This window comes from Cavia porcellus, unplaced genomic scaffold, assembly GCF_034190915.1.
Source record: "Cavia porcellus strain 051 isolate PalLab524CR breed Dunkin Hartley unplaced genomic scaffold, mCavPor4.1 scaffold_6, whole genome shotgun sequence".
Classification (NCBI taxonomy): Eukaryota; Metazoa; Chordata; class Mammalia; order Rodentia; family Caviidae; genus Cavia; species Cavia porcellus.
This window is the reverse complement of record NW_026947489.1, coordinates 94667040-94690381: the sequence shown is the minus strand read 5'-3', so window position 1 is coordinate 94690381 and position 23342 is coordinate 94667040. Positions and strand designations below refer to the sequence as shown.

General features: G+C 41.5%; 1 protein-coding gene across 7 annotated transcripts in view; it reads right to left on the bottom strand.

The window, feature by feature from the left end:
* Positions 1-2651: 2651 nt before the first annotated feature.
* Positions 2652-23342, bottom strand: part of LOC101788968 (mucin-2-like) — a 74545-nt gene continuing 53854 nt past the window's right edge. For 3 of the 7 annotated variants that reach the window (XM_063251615.1, XM_063251613.1, XM_063251609.1), the window contains 3 exons: positions 11807-11905; positions 7199-7303; positions 2652-2838 (listed from right to left, as the gene is read on the bottom strand). In XM_063251615.1, the coding sequence (XP_063107685.1) occupies positions 2757-2838; positions 7199-7303; positions 11807-11905 (286 nt within the window). In that variant the 3' untranslated portion in view covers positions 2652-2756. The remainder of the gene's footprint in view (positions 2839-7198; positions 7304-11806; positions 11906-23342) is intronic. The other 4 variants (XM_063251614.1, XM_063251610.1, XR_010048349.1 and 1 more) reach the window with 3 other exon arrangements.

Here is a 23342-nt window from a genome sequence, read left to right as displayed (position 1 = left end):
ATTCCACTTCTAGTCATATTCCCAGAAGAACTGAAAGCATCATACCACAGTGATACATGTGCACCCATGTTTATAGCAGCACAATTTGTAATAGCCAGATCTTGGAAACAACCTAAGTGTCCATCAACTGAGGAACGGATAAAAAAAGTTGTGGTATTTTTATACAATGGAGTACTAGTCAGCTATAAAGAATGATCACATTGAGATATTTATAAATAAATGGACACAGCTTGAGACCATACTCATAAGTGAAATAAATCAAACTCACATGCACAAATACCAAATAGTTTCCCTAGTGTAAGAAATGATAAGAATACATAAAAGTGGTAATCATGATTCCCAATCATATTGGTTTGAAGCCATATAATGTTTTCATTCATTAATTGGAATGGCTTTAATCTGGGTTGTTTGATTTTATTGTCTGTGATAGTACAAATAGCTATTTTGAAGAAAACAAGACATCATAATAGCTAGTGCTGATTTAATAGCATCTTGTTTTGAAGTCCCATCAAGCTGTTGTCTGTTTTCATTGGTTTTAACTTGTATCTTATTATATTTTACTATATGCGATAGTATAAACAAAATTTTTATAGGCAAAGAGATAATATAGAAACCATTGTTAGTTTTCTGTTAGCTGGTTCTAAATACCCTATAATTCTTTCATTCTCTCGAATGGCTTCACACTGTCTTGATATGTCTGATGCTATAGTGTATGAAGTTTACTCAAATAATTCAAGGAAATAGACACTAGGGTGACTACTATTATGTCAGGTTATCTGGTGGTGAAACACAATAATGCTCAAATTGTTTGGTTCTGACCTATGTTGTTCTGTTACTATGTCCTCTTTTATCTCAATCTCCCCCCTTTTTTATTAAATATTTTTAACTTTTTAATTAAGGGAAAACTAAATTAAAAATTAGTGGGATATATTATAGTAACTTTTTTGTTTTCCTGTTAACCTGATTTGAACCCCAGTATTGCTCTCCCCATCTTGTTCTGTCTGATTTTACTACATTCTGTTTTGTTTGATAGTATCAAGTTTGAGGGTATAGGCAACCACTTTGAAGTCAATAACATTTACTATGGTGCCCATTATGGCTTGACTATTATCTTCTTTTGAATTCCTGTAAGGTCTCCAGTGTAGGTTTTATTGGTCTTGTTCTCTACTGTTTTGTTCAATTCTACTATACCTGATGATATAGGCAACTCTTTTTTAAGATAGCAACAGGCATAATGGTAACCATTTTTGATCACCTGATATTCTATTTTTGCATCATGTACTATGTCCATCCTTCTGTTCTGACTCTGTTTTGTTTTGTCATATTTGATTTTATTTTCTTCAAAAAAAAAAGTAATAAGAACTGTGGGAGTAATAAAACCCAAAAACTGTAATTGTCATTGTAAAAAAAGAGGAAAAGAAAGTGGCCTAAAGGATATAACAGCATGTATATTTAAGTGTGTAGGACAGAAAACTATAATATTGAGATTTTGTTGGATCATTGAACAGAACTGTCTGCAATCTCACTGTATGAATGTCCACTTTGTATGCTTTAATTTTCTAATTTGGATACATGTTTCTAAGATGACAATATGTAGTCTATTAACTAGTGATTTCTGACTGTATATTTTTTTCGCGAAATTCTGTATTACTTGTAGCATTTTACTGCTTTTTTTTTTCTTTTTAAATAAAGAAAAGTTGATCCGAGGGTGCCACAAGTAGCATCAGGGTTCCACCCTTTGCAGCCTCAGAATTACAACCGTTTCATTCCAGTACTGAAAAAACAAAGCAAAATTATATCAAAATTAAAGACTGCTACAAGAGGAGAGCCTCAGCAAGCTATGTTCCAGTATAGTGGCAGTCTAGAGAATTTCTTCTTCAGATTTTGATTCAGGGCACTCAGAAATGCAGGCACTTGAGTACAGGCAAGAGAGAGAGGAACCTGGTGACTGCTGCAGCTGGTAGCAGATCTTGGCATCATCTACATGGCCGTGGTTTTAGGCACATGCAGAATGCAAGAGTTGTGGGATCAGGGGGGCTTCCAGTCCCATTTCAGAAGATGGCCCGGGAGGCCAGCCCGTGTGCTCCTATAGGGCCGTGTGGGAAGATGTGTAAAGCTGAAGGTGCAGTGGAGATGCCAGGCTTTTGGAGAAGCTGGATTGGTGGATTCCCTTAGAAAAATTGCAATGTGGGGGCAGAACAGGTCCCAGAGAAGCCATGGGAGCTAGGGCCACTAGAAGTGACACACAAGCCATGTGTCTTTTTGGGACAGGGTTTCCCTATGCAGTTCAGGCTGGCCTTGAATTCATTTTGTAGCCGAAACTGGCCTGGAACTCATAGCAATCCTCCTGCCTCAGTGTCTGAGTGCTGGCATAACAGGCATGAGCATCTGTGCCAAGCTCTGTCAGTTTTGAAGGAAGCAGAGCTTAGTGCACTGAGCACTGAGCAGAGGATGAGCCTCTGTTCCCAAAGTGACTCTCCTGGGACACGAGGGTGAGAAGCCCATGCCACCTCCCCAAAGGATGCAGGTGGCCTTGAGGGGCAGGCATGGCAGCCCATGTTCTGCTCACCTCTGGCTCTGTGCACATGGGTAGTTCAGTGCCTGCTCTGTCCGTGCCACCATGGGTGAGGAGCAGTTATGAGTGGCTTACATTTTTCTTTCAGAAAAATTCTTTTTATTACCAATGGAAAAATAAGATTTGCTGGTGCCCAGGTTGGGGGGGGGGGTATCACCGCAGGGGCTCCTCCATCAGGTCATCATTCCTGCATGTTGGTCACATTGTCAGCCGCCATTTCCTCGTTGCCTGGTTCCACAGGAGGCGTCTTCACACTGGGCCTCCTGGGGGAAGACAGCACGAAGTCCGGGCATCTTCCTGTCCTCCTCCCCTGGGAACTGACATGCTGCCCAGCCACCCTGCATCCTCAGGGCCAGCCCCATCCTGTGGGGAGGCCCCTATCCTGGAGTTGCTGGGCCCTGCTGCTCTTCTGCCTGTTCAGGCAGGCACCCTTCTGCAGTAAACACGCTGCTGGGAAGAGCACGCTCACCTGACCTTTTCCCCTCACCCCCTTCCCACTGAGTCCCATGGGCATCCACTGAGATGAGGGAGAAGGGGCATTTCTTTTCCTTGCCTAGTCATCCTACAGAGGAGTCCCAGGAAGCCTGGAGCCAGTGCCACCTAGGGGAGCTGTCTAGCTCGTGGGTTTTCATGCTGAGTGCAGTCACTCAGAGTGGGACAGGAAATCAGTTTCAAGGAGACAGCTAGCACCAAAACACAAGATGTCATTTGTGAACCGGACTAGTGGTGCACACCTTTCATCCAAGCACTCTGGGGGCTGAGGCAGCAGGAGGATCACTAATTCAGGCCCAGCCTGGGGAGTTTAGCAACTTAGGAAGGCTGTGTCTCAAAACAAGAAACAAAATATAAAACAAAAAAGCAGCAGCCAGAGATACAGCTCAGCGCTAAGACCTTCAATCCCATTACAAAAGGGAAAAACACACAAACACAACACATGGCCAAAGGAGGCTTTTGGGACAGGAGCCTGATCAAAATTCCAACAGCATATCACAACAGAATTAGAATTCATTTGGGGCCAGCAGAGCCCTAGAAGAGCAAAGGAAATTGTGGGAAAGACTGGAGCATCACAATCCCAGAGTTGAAATTATAGTGAAAAGCTACTGTGATAAAACAGTTTGGTACTAGAAAAATAGAAAAAGTCCAAAAGAGACCCAAGGATGAAAGGAACAGATTAGAAGATGCAGAAAAAACTGGAGACATACTCAGGCACCTTACTTTTGACAAAGGTACCAAACACATTCACTGGGAGAAGGATAGTCTTTTTAATAAATGGTGCTGGAAAAACTGACTTTCCACATGCTGGATATTAAAAGTTGACCCATATGTTTCACCATGCAGTAAATCAAAATCAAAATGCACCAAAGATCTAAATACTGGGGAAAAAATCTAAATATTGAAACAAGCATTAAAACTGCTGGAAGACAGACTAGGTAGAACTCTTGAAGACACGGCTGTAGGCAAAGATTTTTATGAATGAAACCCCAGTTGCATAGCAGCTATCACAAAGAATCACCAGCTCCAAAAAAAAAAAAAAATCACCAGCTCAGATCTCATCTTTTTAAAAAGGTTTTGCACAGTAACAGAAAACACCGATAGAGTAAGGAGACAAGCCACAGTTTGGGAAAAATGTTTCGCCAACTGTTCCTCAGACAAAGGGTTACTACTTAGAATATATAAAGAACACGCACAAAAAAATCAAGACTCCCAAAATTTAAACACAGGATCCAAAAATGGGCATCTCAAATGAATACATACTTCTGAGATGAAGTATATATAGCATGTAAATATACTAAAAATGGTCAACATCATTGGTGATTCCAGAGATGCAAGTAAAACAATGCTGAGATTCCATGTCTCCCCAGAGAGAATGGCTATTATCAAGAAATCAACCAATAACAAGTTCCAGCAACGCTACGGGAAAAAGCAACGTTTTCCATTGGAGGTGGGAGCATATCCTGGTGCAACCACTGTGTAAATCACTGTGGAAATTCCTCAAAACCTAAGAGAACAGGATCCATGTCACCCAGCTCTCTCCCTCCTTTAAAGCAGCATTCGGGGCTGGGGATAAGGCTCAGTGGCATGAGTGCCTTCCTGGAAGTCCAAGGGCCGAGTTCAATTTCTGGTAAAAAACAAGACAAAACAAAAACCCTAGCAGACAACAGCAATATATTCACAGCCATGTTTACAGCAACATGTTTAAAACAGCTTGTAAACAGCCCAAATGCCCATCAACTGGTGAATGGATAAAGAAGATGTGAAGGTGTTTTAATACAATGGAGTACTTCTATGCATGAAGAAGAACAAGTCTGAGATATTTCTAGATAAAGGGATGCAAGTTGAGACTATACTCTTAAGTGACATAAATCAGACACACATTGTAAATATCACATTGTACTTCTGGTGTGAGAACCCAAGAGTGTAAATAAGGACCAAAACTTATAGTAGGTATTGTGAAACGGGAAGAAAATGTTCACATGGGGAGAACAAAGTATGGGAGAGGAAAGCAAAGAAAGGAAAAGTGAAGAAAATGAGAAACGAAGAAAGGGAAGCAAAGCTTTGTAAATGGGGAGGGTAGGAGAATGGGGGGGAAGTTGTATCATGTACAGGTAGAAATTCTCTATGATGAGTGTGATTATGTATATCTAAAATGGACTAATAAAACCTGATTGAAAAGCAAAATACCACGCAAGCCCATTCCTGTAAGCCCAGCAGTCTGGGAGGCTGAGACAGGATAACAAGCTCTAGTCCTACATTGGTAACTTATGTAGGGAGACTTTGTCTCAAATTTTTAAAATAACAAGGGCTGTCTCCCTCCCGCTGTCTCTGTCTCTCTCCTCCATCAATGCTTTTGCTGTTTTCTGCTGCCACGAATGGTTGCTCCTTTGCCAGGCACCACTCTGCTTTGGAGCCAACTGATTATGGGGTGAAACCTCTACAACTGTGAGCTAAATCAAACCTTTTCCTCCTTAACGTTGGGTGTCTGGTGTTTTTTCTCGGCCACAGTAGAACCGTAACTAAAACACACTGTGGTACTAGAGAGGCGGGGTCACTGCTGTGACTGTACCAGCCCATGTGGTGCAAGGGCCTTTGGGAATGGCTTGTGGGAAGAGTTTGGAATGATCCAGAGATGCCAGCTAAAAAGTAGAGCTATAATGCCTGGGGATGTTCTGTATGGGAGATTCTGGTCAGAGCTCAGGAGACTAGAAGGCTGACAGAAATCCTGCTGATAACAACCAGTCTCCAAAGGTTCCTCCTGGGAAGAAAGACTGCATTGGGTGTTGGACTCCAGAGTGTGTGTGTTATGGCTTGGCAGAGAAAGTTTGTGTGCATTTTGATCATGTCCAGAGACTTTGCCTAAGATTAAGGGTAGGAGACTAATTAAGGTTGCACAAGAAATTTCAAGGCAGTCTAATGTTGATGTGCGGCAGGGTTACTGCTGGGGGCTTTCTGCTAGATTTATGTTAAGAATCAACAGCAAAGAGCCCAGCAGGATGATTTAAAATATTTTCAGTTTGGTCAGAAGGGAAGCTCCAGCAAAGCTGTGGATTGCATAGATAGACCTGGGGAGTCTTTACTCCCGAGGCAGATAAGAGAATTAAAAGATGACCCAAGGGCATGACAAGTAGCATCAGGGTTCCACCCTTTCCAGCCTCAGAATTACAACCGTTTCATTCCAGTACTGAAAAAACAAAACAAAATTATATCAAAATTAAAGACTGCTATAAGAGGAGAGCCTCAGCAAGCTATGTTCCAGTATAGTGGCAGTCTAGAGAATTTCTTCTTCAGATTTTGATTCAGGGCACTCAGAAATGCAGGCACTTGAGTACAGGCAAGAGAGAGAGGAACCTGGTGACTGCTGCAGCTGGTAGCAGATCTTGGCATCATCTACATGGTCGTGGTTTTAGGCACATGCAGAATGCAAGAGTTGTGGGATCAGGGGGGCTTCCAGTCCCATTTCAGAAGATGGCCCGGGAGGCCAGCCCATGTGCTCCTATAGGGCCGTGTGGGAAGATGTGTAAAGCTGAAGGTGCAGTGGAGATGCCAGATGTTTGGAGAAGCCGGATTGGTGGATTCCCTTAGAAAAATTGCAATGTGGGGGCAGAACAGGTCCCAGAGAAGCCATGGGAGCTAGGGCCACTAGAAGTGACACACAAGCCATGTGTCTTTTTGGGACAGGGTTTCCCTATGCAGTTCAGGCTGGCCTTGAATTCATTTTGTAGCCGAAACTGGCCTGGAACTCATTGCAATCCTCCTGCCTCAGTGTCCCAGTGCTGGCATAATAGGCATGAGCCTCTGTGCCTAGCTCTGTCAGTTCTGAAGGAAGCAGAGCTTAGTGCACTGAGCACTGAGCAGAGGATGAGCCTCTGTCCCCAAAGGCCGAGTAGCCTGGGACAGAATGGGAAGGATCCCATGGTCTCTCACCAGAGGCAGCAAGGCAGCTGTGAGTGGTTTGCACCATAGCACATCTTCTGCCCTTGTCTGGCTCTAGGCACAGGCAGAATTCACACCCTTCACTGTGCATGCAGCTGTGGGCTGGGAGTGCTTATGGTTTTTCTTTTAGAACACTCGTTTTCATCAGCAGTGGAAAAATAATTTTCCCAGTCTACAGGAGAGGGTAGTCACCTGCTGGGCACCTGCACCACGTCTTCATTTTTCACCTTGGTCACCGTGTTTCCCTCCTTGTCCTCGATGGCCAACTCTGCAGGAGGGGTCTTCACACTGGGCTGCCTGGGGGAAGACAGCACCTAGTCTGGGCATCATCTTTTCCTTCTCCCCTGGGGATTCAGGTTCTGACAAGCCACCCTGCCTCCTCAGAGCCAGCCTCAGACTTGGGGAGGACCCTGTCCTGGAGCTGCTGGGCACTGCCACTCTTCTGCCTCTTCAGCCAGGCACCGTTCTGCAGTGAACATGCTACTGGGCAGAAGCGTTTCTGCTCCCCCATACATTTCCTTCATCCACTTTGCACTGAGTCCCATGGGTGCCCTCTGGGGTGAGGGAGAAGGGCCATTTCTTTTCCTGGCCTAGTCATCCTACTGAGGAGTCCCAGGAAGCTTGTGGCCAGGGCCACCTAGAGAACCTGTCTAGCTCAAGGATTTTCATTCTAAGTGTAGTCACTCAGCGAGGGACAGAAAATCAATTTCAAGGACACAACTAGCACCAAACATAAAAGGTCCTTTGTGAACCAGACTGGTGGTGCACACCTGTGATCCCAGCACTCTGGGGACTGAGGCAACTGATGGATCTCTAATTCAAGCCCAGCCTGGGCAGTTTAGCAACTTAGTAAGGCTGTGTCTCAAAACAAGAAACAAAATATAAAACAAAAAAGCAGCAGCCAGTGATGTAGCTCAGGTCTAAGGCCTTCAATCCCTTTACAAAAGGGAAAAAACACCCACAAAAAAAAATACATGGCCAAAGAACCTTTTAGGACAGGAATAGGCTGGGTGCCCTCTGCCTCACCTGTTATATAGATTTCATGTAATCCTGATCAAAATTCCAATAGCATATCTCACAGAATTAGAATTCATTTGGGGCCAGCAGAGACCTAGAATAGCAAAGGCAATTCTGGGAAAGGCAGGGAGCATCACAATCCCAGAGTTGAAATTATAGTACAAAGCTACTGTGATAAAAACAGTACGGCACTGGCTAAACAAAAAATCCAAAACAGATCCCTAGGGTCAATGGAACAGACTAGAAGATGCAGGAAAACCTGCATATATATTCAGGCACCTTACTTTTGACAAAGGTACCAAACACCATAACTGGAGAAAGATAGCATCTTTAATAAATGGTGCTGGAAAAACCAACTTTCCACATACTGAATATTAAAATTAGACTCATATCTTTCACTATGCAATAAACTAAAATCACAGTGGATCAAAGATCTAAATTTGGGGGGAAAAAACCCTAAATTTTGAACCAGAAGCATTAAATGTGCCAGAAGATAGCCTAAGTAGAAGTCTTTAACACATTGATGTAAGCAATGACTTTATGAATGAAACCCCAGTTGCACAGCAGCTATCACAAAGCATCAAAAACTCAGATCTCATCTTATTTAAAAGCTTTTTCACAGTAACAAAAAACACCAACAGAGTAAAGAGACAACCCACAGTGTGGGAAAAATGGTTTGCCAGCTATTCCTCAGACAAAGGATATTACTAAGAATATATAAAGAACATACACACAAAAAAATCAAGACTCCCCAAATTTAAACACACGATTCAAAAATGGGCATCTGAGATAAATATACACTTCTGAGACGCAATACAAATACCAAGAAAATATATATTAAAAATGTTGAACTTCGTTGGTGATTCCAGAGATGCAAGTAAAACAATGCTGAGATTCCATGTCTCCCCAGAGAGAATGGCTATTATCAAGAAATCAACCAATAACAAGTTCCAGCAACGCTACGGGAAAAAGCAACGTTTTCCATTGGAGGTGGGAGCATATCCTGGTGCAACCACTGTGTAAATCACTGTGGAAATTCCTCAAAACCTAAGAGAACAGGATCCATGTCACCCAGCTCTCTCCCTCCTTTAAAGCAGCATTCGGGGCTGGGGATAAGGCTCAGTGGCATGAGTGCCTTCCTGGAAGTCCAAGGGCCGAGTTCAATTTCTGGTAAAAAACAAGACAAAACAAAAACCCTAGCAGACAACAGCAATATATTCACAGCCATGTTTACAGCAACACAGTTTAAAACAGCTTGTAAACAGCCCAAATGCCCATCAACTGGTGAATGGATAAAGAAGATGTGAAGGTGTTTTAATACAATGGAGTACTTCTATGCATGAAGAACAAGTCTGAGATATTTCTAGATAAAGGGATGCAAGTTGAGACTATACTCTTAAGTGACATAAATCAGACACACATTGTAAATATCACATTGTACTTCTGGTGTGAGAACCCAAGAGTGTAAATAAGGACCAAAACTTATAGTAGGTATTGTGAAACGGGAAGAAAATGTTCACATGGGGAGAACAAAGTATGGGAGAGGAAAGCAAAGAAAGGAAAAGTGAAGAAAATGAGAAACGAAGAAAGGGAAGCAAAGCTTTGTAAGTGGGGAGGGTAGGAGAATGGGGGGGAAGTTGTATCATGTACAGGTAGAAATTCTCTATGATGAATGTGATTATGCATATCTAAAATGGACTAATAAAATATGACTGAAATACAAAATACCACGCAAGCCCATTCCTGTAGGCCCAGCAGTCTGGGAGGCTGAGACAAGAGGATCACAAGCTCTAGCCTCACGGGGGCAACTTATGTAGCAAGACCTTGTCTCAAATTAAAAAAATAACAAGGGCTGTCTCCCTCTCTCTCTCTCTCTCTGTCTCTCTGTCTCTGTCTCTCTCTTCCATCACTGCGTTTGCTGTTTTCTGCTGCCATGAAGGGTTGCTCCTTTGTCATGTACCACTCTGCTTTGGAGCCAACTGATTATGGGGTGAAACCTCTACAACTGTGAGCAAATGAATCAACCTTTTCGTCTTTAACTTTGGGTGTCTGGTGTTTTGTCTCAGCAACAAGAGAACTGTACGTAAGACACACTAGAGAGGTGATACTAGAGAGGTGGGGTCATTGCTGTGACTGTACCAGCCCACGTGGTGCAGGGGCCTTTGGGAATGGCTTGTGGGAAAAGTTTGGAATGATTCAGAGATGCCAGCTGAAAAGTAGAGTTGGAATGCTTGAGGCTGTTCTGTATGGGAGATTCTGGTCAGAGCTCAGGAGACAAAAATCCTGCTGATAACAACCAGTCTCCAAAGGTTCCTCCTGGGAAGAAAGACTGCATTGGGTGCTGGACTCCAGAGTGTGTGTGTTATGGCTTGGCAGAGAAAGTCTGTGTGCATTTTGATCATGTCCAGAGACTTTGCCTAAGATTCAGGGTGGCAGACTAGTTAAGGTGGCACAAGAAATTTCAAGGCAGTCTAATGTTGAAGTGTGGCAGGGTTACTGCTGGGGGCTTTCTGCTAGATTTATGTTGAGAATCAAGAGCAAAGATCCCAGCAGGATGATTTAAAATGTTCTGAGTTTGGTCAGAAGGGAAGCTCCATCAAAGCTTGCATAGATAGAGCTGGGGAGATCTTTACTGATTAGGGAGACAAGAGAATTAAAAGATGACCCGAGGGCATGACAAGGAGCAGCAAGGTTCCACCTTTTGCAGCCTCAAAATTTCAACAGTTTGATTCCCAGTACTGAAAAAACAAAACAAAATGACATGAAAATGAAAGACTTTGCTATGAGAACAGAGTCCTAGCAAGCTATGTTCCAGGAAAGTGGCAGTTTTGAGAATTTGTTTCTCAGATTTTGATTCAGAGCACCCAGAAATGCAGGCACTTGAGATTTACAGGCAAGAGAGACAGAAACCTGGCGACTGCTGCAGCTGGCAGCAGATTTTGGCATCATGTACATGGCCCTGATTTTAGGCACATGCAGAATGCAAGAGTTGTGGGATCAGGAGGGCTTCCAGTCCCATTTCAGAAGATGGCCTGGGAGGCCAGCCCGTGTGTCCATAAGAGGGCAGTGTGGGAAGATGTGAGTGTAAAGCTGAAAGTAGAGTGGAGATGCCAGACATTTAAGAAGCGGGAATGGTGGATTGCCTGAGAAAAACTACAACGCTGGAGCAGATCAGGCGTGAGAGAAACCATGACAGCCATGATCACCAGAAGTGAAACAAGTCCTTTGTCTTTTTGAGACAGGGTTTCACTATGTAGTTTAGGCTGGAAGCACACTCACTTTGAAGCCAAGACTGGCCTGTAACTCACAGCAATCCTCCTGCCTCAGTGTCTAAGTGCTAGCATGACAGGCATTAGAGTCGGTGCCTGACTCTAACTTCTCAAGGAATCAGAGCACAGAGCACTGAGCACTGTGCGGAGGATGAACGTCTGACTCTAAGGGCCAACTGGCCTGGGGTCCATAGGGGAGGACCCTACGCTGCCTCCCCACAGGAAGCAGGGAGGTTGAGTGGGTCCCACCACAGCCTGTCTTCTCCCCATGCCTGGCTCTGTGCACACGCTGACTTCACAGCCTGAGATGGGAGTGGTTATGAATGGTTTAATTATTCTTCCACAAAGGTCATGTTCTTGGGTATTTTTGGTGTTTTAGTATAGGGAATAGAAATCATGACCTTGCAGTTGCCAGACTGGCACTTATGCCACTGAGCTAAATCTTCGGCCCAAGACATACCCTTTTTATTAAGAGAAAAGTAAGATTTTCTGGTCCCCAGGGCAGGGGCGTCACCTGATGGGCACTCGGTCTTCACTCTTCACCTTGGTCACCATGTAGCCCATCTTATCGCTGCTGGCCATTCTCACAGGAGGTGTCTTCATATTGGGCTTCCTGGGGGAAGACAGTACCAAGCTCTGGCATTGTGCTATCCACCTCCCTTGGGGATTCAAGCCCTGCCCAACCACTGTGCATCCTCAGGGCAAGCCCCATCCTGTGGGGGCCCTGTCCTGCAACTGCTGGGCCCTGTTGCTCTTCCGCCTCATCAGCCATGAAACCTTCTGCAGTGAACATGCTTCTGGGTAAAAGCTCACTCACCTGACCTTTCCATGTCAACACATTCCACCGAGTCTCATGGGCACCCTGGGGTGAGGGAAAAGGGCCATTTCTTTTCCTGGCCTAATCATCCTCCCGGGAAGTCCCAGGAAGCCTGTGGCCAGTGCCACCTAGGGGAGCTGTCTAGCTCATGGGTTTTCATGCTGAGTGTAGTCACTCAGGGTGGGACAGGGAATCAGTTTCAAGCATACAGGTGTCACAAATGTCATTTGTGAACCAGACTGGTGGTGCACACTTGTGATCCCTGCACTCTGGGGGCTGAGGTGGCAGGAGGATCACTAATTCAACCCCAGCCTGAGCAGTTTAGCAACTTAGTAAGGCTGTCTCTCAAAACAAGAAACAAAATACAAAACAAAAAGAAGCAGCCAGATATGTAGCTCAGCGCTCAGACCTTCAATCTCATTAGTAAAGGGGAAAACACACAAACTAACAAAACACACAGTCAAAGGTGCCTTTTAGAAGAGGAGCAGGCTAGGTATCCTTTGCCTCACCTGTTATTCAGATTTCATGTAATCCTGATCAAAATTCCAACAGCATAGTTTACAGAATTAGAATTCATCTGGGGCCAGAAGAGACCTAGAATAGCAAAGGCAATTCTGGGAAAGGCAGGGAGCATCACAATCCCAGAGTTGAAATTATAGTACAAAGCTACATGATAAAAAGAGTATGGCACTGGAAAAATAAAAACTCAAAATAGACCAGAGGATCAATGGAACAGATTAGAAGATGCAGAAAAAACTGCAGACATATTCAGGCACCTTACTTTTGACAAAGATACTAAACACACTGACTGGCAGAAAGATAGTCTCTTTAATAAATGGTACTGGAAAAAATGACTTTCCACATGCTGAATATTAAAAGTAGACCCAATATGTTTCAGTATGCAGTAAATGCAAATCAAAATGCACCTAAGAGCTAAATACTGAAAATAAACCTATATACTGAAACAGAAGCATTAAATCTGCTGTAAGACAGACTAGCTAGAACTCTTGAAGACATTGCTGTAGGCAAAGATTTTATGAATGAAACCCCAACTGCACCTATCACAAAGCATCAAAAATTCAGTCTCATCTTATTAAAAAGCTTTTTCACGGTAAGAGAAAACACCAACACAGTAAAGATGCAACCCACAGCTTGGGAAAAATGTTTGCCAGGTGCTTCCCAGAAAAAGGGTTGCTATTTACAATATGTAAAGAAATAAAAAAAACCCAAGACTCCCCAAATTTAAAGACACAATCCAAAAATGGGCATCTGAGATAAATACATACTTCTGAGATTAAGTACAAATACCATGTAAATATATTAGAAATGTTCAATGTCATTGGTGATTCGAGAGATGCAAAGTACAAAAATGTTGAGATTCTGTATCTCCCCTGAGAGAATGGCTATTATCAAGAAATCAGACACTTGGAGAACTGCTGAGCTCCCGACGGGTGGGCGGGCCCACACTATCAGCCTAGCCCAGCCTGTTTAGCTGCCGCGCCTGGCCATCGGTGTGCAGAGGAGGAGCTGGGCAGATCTGGGGTGCCCTCACCGGCCTCTCTGCATGTCTGGAGGACTCTGGATATCTCCGCCCAGACTGCTGGAGTCCCCCCAGGCTTCCAGGTGCAGTGAAGGGGAGAGGTGGGTTTGAGGCTTCCACATCAGCCTCCCCATTCCGGTTACACTTGAAGAACTGCTGAGCTCCCGACGGGTGGGCCGGCCCACACTATCAGCCAAGCCCAGCCTGTTTTGCGGCCACGCCTAGCCATCAGTGTACAGAGGAGGAGCTGGGCAGATCTGGGGTGCCTGCATCGGCCTCTCCGTGTGTCTGGAGGACTGTGGATATCTCTGCAAGCAGGGAGGGTCCACAGGTTCCTGAGGCACTGCGGCCTGTGGTGCGTACCCTAACCCGGCTGCGGTTGAAGAATTGTGGAGCTTCCAAGGGGCAGGTGGGCGCACAGTGTCCCTGAGGCCCAGCTTGTCTGGAACTGCGGAGTTCTGAGCAGGCAGAGGAGAGCCACTGGTTCTGTAGGCCCAATGGCTTGGGGTAGTGCGGTGCCAGAGTCTCAGTAGCTACAAACATAGAAGGGGATTTTCAACAGATCCTGAGGAAGCTTTCAAATAACACTTGAAACACAGAAATATAGGAAAATGACAAAACGAAAGACCAAATCACCTCAAACCTCCAGCCCATCTCAAGGAACCCTAGGAGCGATGTATATAGAAGAAAATATATCCCATCCACCTCATATATCGGACACAATAGCTACTGAGATTGACAAGCAACTCCAGGAAGCTTTAAATAAATTCAAATTCGAAATAATCTCCCAGATAAAAGAAGAAATGATAAAAGAAATGAAAGAGATTCTAAATATATCTAAAGAAAACACAGATAAAAAATTGGAGGAACTAAACAAAAAGATAGAATCCCTAGACGAGCAATATAAGAAACAAACAGAATACATAATGCAGATGCACAGAGATATACAGGAAATAAAAAACTCCACTGAAAGTTGTAAAAACCGCCTTAATGAAAGTGAAGATAGAATTTCAGACCTTGAAGACAGGATTGCAGCTAGTGAACAGGAAAGGAAAGATCTTTTAAAAATAACAAGGAATCAGGAAACAACAATTCAACAACTGCAAGACGATGCAAAGAAGAATAACATAAGAATGATAGGGATTAATGAAAGATAGGGAGACAACATGAAGGATGTCAGGAGGATATTTAGAGAAGTAATAGCTGAAAATTTCCCAAGCATAAGATCAGAAACTGACATCAGGATCAGTGAAGCATATAGAACTCCAAACAGTCAAAACCAAAATAAAACTACACCCAGACATATAATAATCACCATCCCAGAAATCCAACACAAGAATAGATTATTAAAAGCTGTCAGAGAGAAAAGACAGATCACTTATAAAGGAAAACCTATCAGAATCACAGCAGACTTCTCAGCACAAACGATAAAGTCAAGAAGAGCATGGAGTGAAGTATTCCAGATCCTAAAGCAAAATGATTTCCAACCAAGACTGATATAGCCTGCAAAACTATCATTCAAAATAGATGGTGCAATACGATACTTCCATGACAAAGAACAGCTGAAGAACTTCATGAACACCAAACCAACCCTGCAAAAAATATTGAAAGACAGTTTAGATACACAAAGGAAAAAACCACTAAGCAAAGCAAATAATTAAACAGAACAGAAAGATAAAGATGCAACAGCAGAGAGATAACATTCCTACAATTAACCAGCATTTAACAGTAATAACCATTAATGTAAATGGTCTCAATGCACCAATCAAAAGAAACAGACTAGCAGAATGGATCAAGAAACAAAATCCAACCATATGCTGTTTACAGGAAACCCATCTAACCCAGAAGGATACTCACAGACTGAAAGTCAAAGGATGGAAAACAATTCTTCATGCAGCAGGAATCCAAAAAAAAGGCAGGAGTAACCATTCTGTTTGCAGACAATGTGAACTTTAAACCAACAATGACCATAAAGGACAAAGAAGGTCACTACATACTCGTAAGGGGAAAACTCCAAGAGGAAGAGATAACTATCTTAAATATATACGCACCAAACTCCAGAGCACCCAGTTATATAAAACAATTATTAACAGAAATGAAAACTCAAATTATCAGTAACACAATTGTAACAGGAGACCTTAATACACCACTGACACCAAGGGACAGATCAACCAGACAGAAAATGAGCAAAGAAATAACAGAACTGAATCACACCTGTGAACAAATGGGTTTGATAGACATATACAGAATGTTCCACCCAACAACATCAGAATACACATTCTTCTCAGCAGTACATGGATCATTTTCTAAAATAGACCATATATTAGCTCACAGAACATATTTAAGCAAATGCAAAAGAGTTGAAATCATCCCTTGCATATTATCGGATCATAGCGCTCTGAAATTAGAAATTAATGATAAAAGATACTGCAAAAATTCCGCAAACACATGGAAACTAAATAACACACTCTTGAGTAATCAGTGGGTCACAGAAGAAATTAAAGAAGAAATTAAACAATACCTAAAAGAAAATGAAAATGCAGATACAACTTACCGGAATCTGTGGGATGCAATGAAAGCCGTCCTGAGAGGAAAATTTATTGCACTGAGTTCCCACATCAGGAAAACAGAACGAATACAAATAAATAACTTGATGCTACACCTCAAACAGCTAGAAAAAGAAGAGCAAGTCAAGCCCAAAGCCAAAAGAAGAGAGGAAATTATAAAAATCAGAGCAGAAATCAATGCAATAGAGACTAAGAAAACAATCCAAAGAATCAATGAATCAAAGAGTTGGTTCTTTGAAAGAATAAATAAAATCAATAAGCCCCTATCCAACCTTATTTAAAAAAAGGGAAGAAAAAGCTCAAATTCATGCAATAAGAAATGAAAAAGGAGAAATCACTACAGACCCAATAGAAATACAGAGGATCATCAACACCTATTTCAAAAACCTCTACTCTCAAAAGTTTGATAACACAGAAGAAATAGACAGATTCTTAGAAGCATATGAAGTACCAAAGCTAGATCAAGAGGATGTAAAACTGTTGAATAACCCAATCTCTGTTACTGAAATTGAAAATGTAATTAAGTCCTTACCCACCAAGAAGAGCCCCGGCCCAGATGGATTCACTGCAGAATTCTACAAGAAATATAAAGAAGACCTAATGCCGACACTCCTCAAACTATTCAATGAAATTGAAAGGGAAGCAATCCTTCCTAAGTCATTCCTGGAAGCAAATATTACTCTAGTACCAAAACCTGAGAAAGACCCAACTATAAAAGAGAACTATAGACCGATCTCCCTAATGAACACAGATACAAAAATCCTCAATAAAATATTGGCAAATAGGATCCAGCAAATCATCAAGAAGATTATACACCATGACCAAGTGGGATTCATCCCAGGAATGCAAAGATGGTTCAACATACGCAAATCAATAAATGTAATCCACCATATCAATAAAGCCAAAAATAAGAATCACATGATCATTTCTATAGATGCAGAAAAAGCCTTCAATAAGGTCCAACACTTATTCATGATAAGAACTTTACAGAAAATTGGAATAAATGGTCTTTACCTCAATATAATGAAGGCCATTTATGACAAACCAACAGCCAGCATCATACTAAATGGCCAAAAATTGAAAGCCTTTACTTTAAAATCGGGCACAAGACAAGGATGTCCTTTATCACCACTCCTATTTAATATAGTACTGGAAGTACTAGCCAGAGCAATTAGGCAAGAAAGAGAAATAAAAGGGGTAAAGATAGGAAAAGAAGAAGTTAAATTATCATTGTTTGCAGATGACATGATACTCTACATAGAAGACCCCCTAAACTCCATTGAAAGACTCTTAGATACAATAAATAAATTCAGTAATGTGGCTGGATACAAAATCAATACTCAGAAATCAATAGCATTCCTATACACGAACAACAAAATTACAGAGAGGGAAATAAGAGAAACTGGACTATTCACATTAGCAAGCAAAAAAATGAAATATTTAGGAATTACTCTTACAAAAGAAGTGAAAGACTTATACAGTGAAAATTATAATACACTGAAAAAGGAAATTGAAGATGATCTCAGAAAATGGAAAGACATCCCTTGCTCATGGATAGGAAGAACAAACATTGTGAAAATGGCCATTCTCCCAAAACTGTTATACAGATTCAATGCAATCCCAATAGAAATACCATCAACATACCTTATAGATCTAGAGAAATCATTCCTAAATTTCATCTGGAACCAGAAGAGACCTAGAATCGCAAAGGCAATTCTAAGCAGCAAAGACAAAGCAGGAGGCATCACAATCCCTGACTTGAAGTTATACTTCAAGTATACAAAGCAACAGTAGTAAAATCAACATGGTATTGGAATCAAAACAAAGCCAAAGATCAGTGGAATAGATTAGGAGATACAACCACAACTACAAACACACTCAACCACCTTATCTTTGATAAAGGAGCCAAGCAGGTTCACTGGAAGAACGACAGTCTCTTTAATAAATGGTGCTGGAAAAACTGGCTCTCCATTTGCCGAAAACTAAAGCTAGACCCATGTCTATCACCATGTACTAAATTAAAATCTAAATGGGTCAAAGATCTGAATATTAAAACAGAAACACTAAATCTATTGGAAGACAAATTAGGTAGAAACCTTGGAGACATAGGAGTAGGTAAAGAATTCATGAATAGGACTCAAACCGCACGGGAAATACTTCCCAGAATCAATAACTGGGACCACTTCTTATTTAAAAGTTTCTGCATGTCAAAAGAAATCTCCAGCATAGTGAAAAGAAAACCCACAAACTGGGAAAAGATTTTAGTGAACTCTCTCTCAGACAAGGGCCTCTTGTCTAAAACATATAAAGAATTAAAGAAACTCAGACCTCCAAAATTCAAAGATCCAATCCAAAAATGGGCATCTGAGATGAATACGCAATTCACAGATGAAGAAATGCAAATGGCAAATAAATACATGAAAAAATGCTCATCATCATTGGTCATTAGAGAAATGCAAATTAAAACCACACTGAGATACCATCTCACTCCTGAAAGAATGGCCAGGATCAAGAAAACCAACAACAAATGCTGGAGAGGCTGTGGGGAAAAAGGAACTCTCCTGCACTGCTGGTGGGAGTGTAGACTGGTACAGCCTTTGTGGAGATCTGTCTGGAGATTTCTCAAAAAGTTGGGACTGGAAATCCCATTTATTCCAGCTATTCCACTTCTAGGCATATTCCCAGAAGAACTGAAAGCATCATACCACAGTGATATATGTGCACCTATGTTTATAGCAGCACAATTTGTTTTTTTTGTTTTTTTTTTAATTTTATTTAAGGAAAAAAGAAAAAAAAAAGCAGAGAAAGGGTACAAGTTATACAGATTTGCAGAAAAAAAATGAACAGTAGGAAATCACTAGTTAATGGATTATATACTGTCATCTTAGAAATAATTGTTCAAGTCACAAAATTAAAGCTTGTAAAGTGGACATTCCATCAATGATACTGCAAACAGTTCTGTTCAATGATCCAATAAATCTCTGTGATATCATATTCTATCTTATACACTTAAATATACATGCAGTTATATAGTTTAGAGCACTTTCTTTTCCTCTCTTTTGTACAATGACTATTACACATTTTGGGTTTCATTGCTCTCACGGTTCTTATTACTTTTTTGGAAGAGAGTAAAACCAAATGTGACATAACAGAACAGAATCGGTCAAGTCAAAAGGGTGGACATAATAGATAATGTGAAAACATAATACAAGGTGATCAACAATGGTTACCATAATGCCTCCCACTATCTCTAATAGAATTGCCTATACCATTAGTTATAATACAATTGAACAAAACAGTAAAGAACAAAACCGACAAAGCCAAACCATTGGAGACATTGTAGGTCTTCAAAAGTAGATAAAAGTCAACGAGAATGGGCGTTATAATGAATCTCATTATCTTCACAGCTGATGCCTAAATTTTCGAACCTGATACTATCCAGCAAAACAGAATAGGGGAACATCAGTTAGCAGCACAATTTGTAATCGCCAGATCTTGGAAACAACCCAAGTGTCCATCAACTGAGGAATGGATAAAAAAGTTGTGGTATTTCTATACAATGGAGTATTATTCAGCTATAAAGAAGGATCACATTGAGATATTTATCAATAAATGGGCGCAGCTTGAGACCATACTCATAAGTGAAATAAATCACTCTCACATGTGTGAATACCGAATAGTTTCCCTAATGTAAGTAATGATTCAAATATATAAAAATATGTGGTAATCATGATTCCCCATTAGGTGGCCTTGAAGCCTTATAAAGTTTTCACTCATTAATTAGAAAGGCTTTATTCTGGGATTCTTGATATGGAAATATTTGAAGCTAGAGTATATGAAGTTTTATCCAAATATTTCAAGGAAAAAGACAGACACTATGGTAACTACTATTAAGTCGGGTTATATGGTGGTGAAGTACTAGGTTGCTGAAACAGTCATGCTTTGACCTCTATCGTTATATTGTTATGTCCTGTTTTATCTCAATCTCCCCCTTATTCTTTTAAAAAAATTTAGTCATTTCTTATGTTTGTCTTAAAGAAAAAATTTAAAAAATTAGGATATATAAATAGTAACTCTTTTTGATTTCCTATTAACTTGTTTTGAAGTCCTGTAATACTCCCACGATCTTGTTTTGACTGATTAGACTCTGTTCCATTCTATATGATAGTATCAAGTTTGAAGACATAGGCAACTACTTTGAAGGCAGTAAGATTCACTAAGATACCCATTCTGGTTCGACTATTGTCTTCTTTGGAAGTCCTGTAATGTTTACAATGCCTAAGTTTTATTGGTCTTGTTCTCTACTGTTTTGTCCAACTTTATAATATCTAATGAGATAGACAATTCTTTTTAAGGAAACAAGAGACAATGTTGATAACCATTGTTGATAACCTTGTACTCTGTTCTACACCATGTGCTATGTCTATCCTTGGTTTTGACTGACAGCTTTGTTTTGCCATATTTGACTGTATTCTCTCCCCCCAAAAAATAGTAATAAGCACTAAGGAGTAATAAAATCCAAAATGTGTAAATTTTGTTGTAAAAAAGAGAGGGAAAAAAAGAAAAAGAGCTCTAACGGATATAACAGCAAGTGTGTTTAGGGGTGTTAAATAGCTGACTATATCAATGTTTTTGGATCATTGAACACAGCTGTTTGCAGTCTCCCTGTTTGAATGTCCACCTTGTATTCTTTGATACTGTGATTTGAGCAACTATTTTCAAGATGATAATATGTAATCTACTAACAGGTGATTTCTTACTGTTATGTTTTTTTTTTTTTTTGTAGTTCTGTATTACGTGTACCCTTACACCGCTTTGTTTTCTTTTGTGTTTTTCTCTTTTTCCTCTTAAATAAAAAAAAAAAAAAAGAAATCAACCAAGCGGGGTTGGTGGCTCACGCCTGTAACTCAGCACTTGGGAGGCTGAGGCATGAGGATGGTTGTAAGTTGAAGACCAGCCTGGGCTACAAAGTGAGCTCAAGGCCAGGCTGAATTGCAGAGAAAAACCATGTCTCAAAAAGACAAAAAAAAGGAATCAACCAATAACAAGTTCCAGCAAGGCTATGGGGAAAAGCAACGTTTTCCACTGTAGGTGGGAGCATACACTGGTACAACCACTGTGTAAATCACTGTGGAAATTCCTCAAAACCTAGGAGAACAGGATCCATGTCACCCAGCTCTGTCCCTCCTTTAAAGCAGCATTCCAGGCTGGGGATAAAGCTCAGTGGCATTTGTGACTTCCTGGCAAGTCCAAGGGCCGAGTTCAATTTCTGGTATAAAAAAAAACAGCAGACAATAGCAATATATTCCACAGCCATGTTTACAGCAACACAGTTTAAAACAGCTTGTAAACAGCCCAAATGCCCATCAAGTGGTGAATGGATAAAGAAGATGTGAAGGTGTTTTAATACAATGGAGTACTTCTATGCATGAAGAAGAACAAGTCTGAGATATTTCTAGATAAAGGGATGCAAGTTGAGACTATACTCTTAAGTGACATAAATCAGACACACATTGTAAATATCACATTGTACTTCTGGTATGAGAACCCAAGAGTGTAAATAAGGACCAAAACTTATAGTAGGTATTGTGAAACGGGAAGAAAATGTTCACATGGGGAGAACAAAGTATGGGAGAGGAAAGCAAAGAAAGGAAAAGTGAAGAAAATGAGAAACGAAGAAAGGGAAGCAAAGCTTTGTAAGTGGGGAGGGTAGGAGAATGGGGGGGAAGTTGTATCATGTACAGGTAGAAATTCTCTATGATGAATGTGATTATGCATATCTAAAATGGACTAATAAAATATGACTGAAATACAAAATACCACGCAAGCCCATTCCTGTAGGCCCAGCAGTCTGGGAGGCTGAGACAAGAGGATCACAAGCTCTAGCCTCACGGGGGCAACTTATGTAGCAAGACCTTGTCTCAAATTAAAAAAATAACAAGGGCTGTCTCCCTCTCTCTCTCTCTCTGTCTCTCTGTCTCTGTCTCTCTCTTCCATCACTGCGTTTGCTGTTTTCTGCTGCCATGAAGGGTTGCTCCTTTGTCATGTACCACTCTGCTTCGGAGCCAACTGATTATGGGGTGAAACCTCTACAACTGTGAGCAAATGAATCAACCTTTTCGTCTTTAACTTTGGGTGTCTGGTGTTTTGTCTCAGCAACAAGAGAACTGTACGTAAGATACACTAGAGAGGTGGTACTAGAGAGGCGGGGTCATTGCTGTGACTGTACCAGCCCACGTGGTGCAGGGGCCTTTGGGAATGGCTTGTGGGAAAAGTTTGGAATGATTCAGAGATGCCAGCTGAAAAGTAGAGTTGGAATGCTTGAGGCTGTTCTGTATGGGAGATTCTGGTCAGAGCTCAGGAGACAAAAATCCTGCTGATAACAACCAGTCTCCAAAGGTTCCTCCTGGGAAGAAAGACTGCATTGGGTGCTGGACTCCAGAGTGTGTGTGTTATGGCTTGGCAGAGAAAGTCTGTGTGCATTTTGATCATGTCCAGAGACTTTGCCTAAGATTCAGGGTGGCAGACTAGTTAAGGTGGCACAAGAAATTTCAAGGCAGTCTAATGTTGAAGTGTGGCAGGGTTACTGCTGGGGGCTTTCTGCTAGATTTATGTTGAGAATCAAGAGCAAAGATCCCAGCAGGATGATTTAAAATGTTCTGAGTTTGGTCAGAAGGGAAGCTCCATCAAAGCTTGCATAGATAGAGCTGGGGAGATCTTTACTGATTAGGGAGACAAGAGAATTAAAAGATGACCCGAGGGCATGACAAGGAGCAGCAAGGTTCCACCTTTTGCAGCCTCAAAATTTCAACAGTTTGATTCCCAGTACTGAAAAAAACAAAACAAAATGACATGAAAATGAAAGACTTTGCTATGAGAACAGAGTCCCAGCAAGCTATGTTCCAGGAAAGTGGCAGTTTTGAGAATTTGTTTCTCAGATTTTGATTCAGAGCACCCAAGGCACTTAACGTCTACAGGCAAGAGAGACAGAAACCTGGTGACTGCTGCAGCCGGCAGCAGATCTTGGCATCATGTACATGGCCCTGATTTTAGGCACATGCAGAATGCAAGAGTTGTGGGATCAGGAGGGCTTCCAGTCCCATTTCAGAAGATGGCCTGGGAGGCC